The sequence below is a fragment of the Phoca vitulina genome, unplaced genomic scaffold, assembly GCF_004348235.1.
Source record: "Phoca vitulina isolate PV1807 unplaced genomic scaffold, GSC_HSeal_1.0 scaffold35, whole genome shotgun sequence".
Taxonomy (NCBI): Eukaryota; Metazoa; Chordata; class Mammalia; order Carnivora; family Phocidae; genus Phoca; species Phoca vitulina.
In genome coordinates, this window is record NW_022589738.1 from 9,312,243 (window position 1) to 9,319,511 (window position 7,269).

The 7,269-nt window shown below is 48.1% G+C and overlaps 1 protein-coding gene across 1 annotated transcript; it reads left to right on the forward strand.

Moving 5' to 3' along the window:
- The first annotated feature begins 438 nt into the window (after positions 1-438).
- Positions 439-5,144, forward strand: LOC116646005 (melanoma-associated antigen B16-like). The gene is made up of 2 exons (XM_032426486.1): positions 439-452; positions 4,047-5,144. The coding sequence occupies exon 2, from the start codon at positions 4,113-4,115 to the stop codon at positions 5,142-5,144; it is 1,032 nt and encodes a 343-aa protein (XP_032282377.1). The 5' UTR covers positions 439-452; positions 4,047-4,112.
- The last annotated feature ends 2,125 nt before the right edge of the window (positions 5,145-7,269 follow it).

Here is a 7,269-nt window from a genome sequence, read left to right on the forward strand (position 1 = left end):
AGAAAGCCTTGAGTCATAAGAAAGGAGCCAAAACGAGAACTGCCAGTGAATGAGGACAGAAAAGAGGCCAAAACCAAAGAATAAGGGTGGGTCACATAGACACGAGCCAGTGCCTATTTGAGCCCTACTGGTCCAGGCAGGGCTCTCCGACTGAAGCATCCCCTCAATTCCTCTCGAGGGTTCTAGGGGCATGAGGACATTGGCATGAGAGGCATGACATGGGTTCAAGAGAGGGATTAATTCCAAGGCTACCAGAAGTCAATAGGACTATGACGAGGGACCAGCCGCAACCTCCACCGTGAAAGAGGCTGGTGTGCACAGCCCCGCCCCTGCTGTTGACCCGGAAGAGCCCAGGCAGGTGTAACCGGATGTGACGCCCCCTGATTTCCTCCTCCGGATTGTCGGGTTGCTGTGCGGGATTCCTTCTGGGGCTGTGCGGGATTCAATCTGAGGTGCGTGGAACCAAGTCAGCCGAGGGAGGGGTCCCAGGTGCTACTTGGAGTCAAGTAAGATTCCAAATGAGAACTGAGGAGACCTCGTATCACAGAAATGAGGGGACTCATTAGATGAGAGCCCCAGTCCAACTCAGGGAAGCCCTGGACCGGTCTGTCAGGCTGACCTACGACACACTTCCTCTTTGGAGGAATTGAGGCGACAGCGTTTCTGTTGCGGGGCTAAGAGTTCCCTGACCTGCTGGTAGTCCGGAAAAGGCCCCCGAGTGAGTCCTGAGGGGACCACCCACCCCAGACAGTGGTGGACTCAGTGAGCCTCGGCCAGTCTGTGAGCCCTGGGAGGCGTCGGGCAGGGGTGGCGGGAAGTGTTGCTGACTGACTTCTGCCTCCAGAGTCTGAGGGAGGGAAGAGCTTAGCCTGAGGCAGGCGGTGTCCCGTCGGCAAAGGAAGGAGCCTCAGGCCCTGCGGGGGACTCCTGTAGGAGTCCGGGCGAGGACCCCGCGTGAGTTCTCATGCTTCCCCTGACCGCGGGTAGAGGTTGTGGCGCAGAATCGAACCCCTGTGGTCAGGTCTCCATGTCGGGCGGATGAGGTGTCCCCTCACTTCCTTTCTGGGCATCTCAGACACGTGGGGCCTTGATTAGAAGGTGGAACCTCAGGTAACAGATGGCAGCGGGCACATCACCAACCACTTTGGTCCACCCTGGGAGGTTCCTGAAAGGAATGACCACGTGTAGGTGACTTCACGTCATCCTTTTGGGTTTAAGAGAGGGGTGAGGCTTGGTCTGAGGGAGTGAAGTCAGGTGGTCAGATGGAAGATTTCCAGGTGCTTAAAGGATTCAGGGTAAGGACACAGAGTTATGTCTAAAGGGACCACCCACCTCAGAACACAGGTGGCCCCACGATATCCACCCTTGTTGGCAATCCTGGGAGGCCACGGGCAGGGATATCCATGTAAAATGTCCCTTTAATTCTCCCTTGGAGGTCACTAGCAGGTGGGTGTGTGGTATAAGGAGTGAACAACGGTACAACAGAGGGGAGGGCTGACACAGTGCCAGGAACCAAGGTGTAGACATTGAGTCAGGACTAAGGGGCCACCCATTCCAGTATAGTGGGAAGTCCATGAGCTCCCCTCTGTCTCTGCATTTAGCCCTTGGAAGCCTGAGGCCAGTGGTCAGAATTCTCACATTCTCCCTTCATCTAACAGGGGCCTCAGGGAAGTAATTGTGTCTGTCTGAGCGGCAGCCTCAGGTTAACAAACAGAAAAGTGCCCAAGGGGTTGCAGGAACCTATGAAGACACGGAATTAGTACTGAGGGTATCAGTCACACCAGGACGGAGGGCCCATCGGCAAAGAACTCCTGCTGTCAGTCCAGGGTGTGTCAACAAGGATCACCTGATAAGATATTGCTCTTCTTCCTTGTGGGGTTCCAGTGAGGAGTGTTTGTATATACAGGGCCTACAGCACATTAGGTGAGCAAAGGATGAGTCCCAAGGTCTGTTAGGACCAAGGTAGGTTCTCTGAAAGAGGTTTGAGGGGCCTGGCCACCCCAGAACAGAGAAGCTCCAGAGTTCTTGCCCCTCTTCTCAGCAGTGGTAAGCCTGGCGATGGTGACTGAATGAGATTTCTCTTTCCTTCCTTCTCGGTTGTCTTAGGCAGAATAGTCCTTTTTCTGGTGGGGGTGACATTAGGTTTTAGCAGGTGGGGACTGAGAGGCATGAGAGGGCATGTGTCTACCAGTAGCCAAATAGAGGCCTTGAGTGAGGGCTGAGAGAACCACCTATCCCAGAAGATTGGAGCCAAACATAATTCTTCTTAGCCCTGCTGTCACCCCTGGGAGGCCTGGAGCAGAACTGAGACATGCCCTCATTTCTTGCTCAGTAAGCTCAGGGTGATGAAGAATGGTCTGTGGAAGGGTTTCAGATCCTAGGTCCTACTATTAGTCAAGGGAAGGACCCTAAGTGAGGCTGATGAGGACACCTGCTCCAGAACAGAATAATCTGAAAAGAGCCCTGTCTTGCTGTGACATTTGGAAACTCTGGATGTGACACCCCTTAATTGCTCCTCAGTGGTCACAGGAATGAGTCTCTAGCCTGAGGGAGCAAGAGCAGTTCAGTAGAGGGGAAGAGGCTCATAAACTGTCAAGTTCCAAAGTATACACCTTGTTTGAGCAAGGAGGTGACCATCTACTTGAGCACAGTGAGACCCTTTGAGACCTGTCCTCCCCCTGTAGTCATTACCTGATAGGTCCCAGACAAAGATGGTCAGGATTCTCAGTGGCTCACTTCATACACTGGGCACCGAGGGGATTGGGACATATTCAGAGTCAGCAACGGACAGGGTGGCCAGGCACTACTGGAGTCCGTGTGGGACATACAGAGTAAGAACTGAAAAGGATCCACCCCAAAACATAGGGTCATCAAAGAGACCCTGGACCTTCATCAGTCCAGAGAACTCTGGGCAGAGACTACATGACAAGATCACCATTTTGGTGGTGGTGGTGGTGGTGTGTGTGTGGGGGGGAGGGGGGGTGGTTCACACAGGTGAGATCCTTGGTGTATGTACCTACATTATATGAGGTCATCAAGGAAAGGGATCCAGAGCCTCTCATGGGTCACAGTAGGACATTAAGTGAGATCCAAGGGGTCTACCCACCCCAGAAAAGAGTTTTTCTTTACAGTTTCTACCTCCTTCTGTTAGCCCAGGAAGCCCTTATAGAGGGGTATAGGCAGTGTCCTTCTTCACTTCCTTCTCAGGTAACTCGTGAAGATGAGGCATTCTTACACACAAAAGAGTTGACATCACATAGAGTGGTCAGACCTGAGACCCCACCAGTTGCCAAGTCAAGAACCCAGAGTGAATACTGAGGGTCCACTGACCCCAGGAGAGTGGGGATCATGATGAATGAATCCTGCCCTGAACTGTCGTCAGCACTGAGAGGCTATGGGAAAGGCTATCTGTAGACATATGCCCTAATTACCTTCTAGAAATCAGAAGGTGGAGGCTTTATTCTGAAGGGACAATGTTAGGTCAGCAAATGAAGAGATCCCAGGACCTGCCTGGATTCAGAGTGAGGCAACTAAGTGAGAACCGGGGTGTGGGGGGACTACCAACAGCAGTATAGATAGCCTCCACACAGTCTAGGTCCTGCTGTCAGCCCTGGGAAACCCCAGGTAGGCCTTCTGGAGGAGGTTCCTCCATCAGTTGTCTTGGGAGATGTGACTTTGGTCTTCGGGGACCACCCCATATTAGTATAAGGGAGGTACACCGGGCCCTACTGAATGCCAAGTTAATGAACCTGAGTGAGGACCGATGGGTCCACCCTCCTCAGAACAGAAATGGCTGTCTAGAGCCCCACCACACGTGCTTACTGCAATCTCTGAGAATTCTCAGCCTGGGTTTGCTGGCTGCATCCTCAGGAGCATTCAGACATCCTCCTTCATTGCTCTTCAGGGACATAGCAACCAAGAGGTTGGGAGACCTGTGAGGCCCTATAACAGTGTTGTCGGGAGAAGTCCATTGGAGGCAGTTTTATCAGAGCCACCCCAGTGGAGTTTAGCAGCTGAGGCCATTCACATCTCCTTCTTCCTCTTAGGCTGTGATTCCCCATTGCCCACTCCCCTGTCCTCACTCCTGTCTATTGCCACTCATAAAAGTCACCATGCTTCAGAACCAAAAGAATCCACGATGCTTATACGATCAGTGCTTTCAGACCTTCAGTGAGATCCAAGATATGGAAGTTGTACAGGTCTCCAGGGCTCTGGAAGAGACCCATCTCTCCTCTTATCCTCTGATGCCTGGCAATTCAGAGGAGGCTCCTGATGCTGGTCAACCCAGTACCCCTGAGAGTCATCAGAGTTTCTGCTCATCTTCCATTGCCATCACAACCACCTCATCAAGTGAATTGAATGAGGGCTCCAGGAGCCAAGAAGAGGATAGCACCTCATGGGCTGGGCCTGACCCCAGGAATGTGCCCATGGATGCTGTAGATAAGAAGGTGATTTCGTTGGTCAATTTCATGCTGTTCAAGTATCACATGAAAGAGCTAGTGACAAAGGCAGACATGCAGATTGTCATCAAAGAGTCTGAAGACCACTTCACTGAGATCTTCCTGAGAGCCGCTGAGCACATGGAGATGGTCTTTGGCCTTGATGTGAAGAGAGTGGATCCCATCAACCACTGCTATGGCCTCTTCATCAAATTGGGCCTCACCTATGATGGGGTGCTGGGTGGTGAAGAGGGCATGCCCAAGACCGGCATCCTGATCTTTATCCTGGGTGTGATCTTCATGAAGGGCAACAGTGCCACTGAAGAGGAAGTCTGGGAAGCGCTGAATTTGACGGGGGTATATGCTGGGAGGAAGCACTCCATCTTTGGGGAGCCCAGGAAGCTCATCACCAAAGATTTCGTGAAGGAAAAGTACCTGGAGTACCGGCAGGTGGCCAACAGGGATCCCGCACAGTTTGAATTCCTGTGGGGCCCGAGAGCCCACGCTGAAACCACCAAGTTGAAAGTCCTGGAGTTGATGGCCAAGTTTCACAGGACTGACCCGAGTTCTTTCCCATCTCAGTATGAGGAGGCTTTGCAAGATGAAGAAGAGAGAGCCCGAGCCAGAATTTCAGCCAGGTCTGTCTCTGCTTCTGTGGCCACTGCAAGTTCTAGGGCCAAGTCCATTCATTTCTCTTGCTCCTAGAGAAGCCTGAGGCAGGTTTTTCACTTTGTGTTTGTAAAAGGGCAGTTAGTGTTCATAGAATTTAGGTCTGAGTTGGGGCTGAAAGGAACACAGTATATATGCCTATGTGTTCCTATATTATTGTGTAACTTGAAAATTTATTCTTTTTTAACATATGTATTTGTTCAAATATTGTTTCTTTAATGTAGATTTAATTAGCTTCAGCTTCACAAAGTTTATGAATGACATTGGTCACATATTTAATGCTATAATGAATTTTATTTTATTTTTTTAATGATTTATTTATGTATTTGCGAGAGAGAGAGAAAACAAGCGAGGCAGGGAGGGGCAAAGGGAGAGGGAGAGAGAAACCTTAGCAGATTTCGTGCTCAGCATAGAGCCTGATGCTGGGCTTGATACCACAACCCCGAGATCACAACCTGAGTGGAAACCAAGAGTTGGATGCTCAGCCAACTGCACCACCCAGGCGCATCTGCTATAATGTATTTTAATAGTAAGTTTTGTTTTGTAAAAATATTGTGTAGCCATCTATCTTATTTTGTCATCTGGAATAAGAACATGGCATTGCTATAGGCTTTTCCTTAGAAATATGAACGAAGTCTGTTTTAAGATATTTGAGGTCAATAGAAAAATAGAGAAAAAAATCTAAAAGATATTCAGATCTTGGCATTCCTATCCTTTTCATTTCTTGTTACATAAAATTAAGTGATACATGCATGGATTTGCTTAGATCTTTTAAGAATGTATAAGAAATAAATCTTAATAAATTAGAACTCATGTTCACTGGATCCTTTATTCCCCAAACTTTTATTGAATACCTGTTCTTTGGAAAGCACTGCACTGCTTCTGGGAATGTTAGTATAATGACTCAGTGCCTGTGCATAGGGTGTTAACATATATGAGCAATAATCCTTTAAGGACAATGTGGGATCTTCTAATACCTAAGGACAAGTAAAATGGAGGTGTGAGTAGATATAGGTGGAAAGTCCATATGAGACTTGTCAAAGTGTTAATGCAGTTAGGTATGGCAGTTTGGGGCTTTTGGAAACTTCAAGTCTTTCAGTGGAAGTTAATTTTACATTAAATTGGGTGGTGGGCCAGATGAACGTGAGAGTATCATGAGCACAGACCAGTCCCTAAAATGGTGTGTCTCAGAGTTAAAACCCAAATGTTTGGAGTGGTAAACTGTTGTTCGCTGTTACTTTTGGATCACGAGTAAGCCAGAGAGAAATTCTCATCTGGAACAGGAATGGAAGGGTTTCTGCATTCTTGTCCTAGCACATTCGATCACAGTGCACGAGCCAGGTGTTTTATGTACGTATCTGTAAGGAATTTCTGGAAAATATAGATGATGCTCCATTGAGATTAGACACCCAGAAGCCACTGAGCTGGCACTGCCATGACTTAGCCAGTGCCCACTTCATTCAAAGCAAAATTAAGCTGTCTTCATTGTAATTTGTCAAACAATAAGCAAGGGCAAAATTTTGGTGGGGATAAAAGGAATGAAAAAGTGGGGGGGAGGGTGGCATAGAAGGTGTAGGTTAGGAAGAACTTCTCTATCCTTCTAGATTCTTGGCTGTGACCCCTTGTAATAAAAAGAGAAATGAACAGGAACAAATTTTAATTATGTATATACATGTAGGAACCCAAAAAGATATGAGACTCAAAGAAGTGACTAGAGAAGGAAGCTTTTAGTGTGCTTTTATAAAAAAAAAAAAATGTCTTGTGAAGAATTGACAAGACAAAGGGATTTGGTCTAGGAGTATCAAATGGTAAAAAAGTAGCAAGTTTTCTTTACACAGGCTTCTTGGCCCTAAATTCCCTGTCTCTGGTGGTAAGGATGCCCTGTACCCTTTTGGTACAGCAAGGGCACCTTTTACATGGGAGATTTCTCTCCTGCTTCAAGGGGAACAAAGGAGGGTTAGAGTGTCCTTGTGACAGCAGTTTCTCCAGTACTTTTAATTCAAAATATCCAATATGCCAAAGTGGCATATTTTGGGACAACATATTCTCAATCCCTACAAGGTACAGCAGTGAGTGAGTGGAGGAGTTGGTCCTTGACACAAATTTTAGGAACTTTGAATTACATCCAGCTGGAGAAGATATTCCTATACCCAAATGAAAT

Coding starts and splice junctions, on each gene's coding strand:
- LOC116646005 (XM_032426486.1), top strand. CDS start 4,113: ATGCTTCAGAACCAAAAGAATCCACGATGCTTATACGATCAGTGCTTT.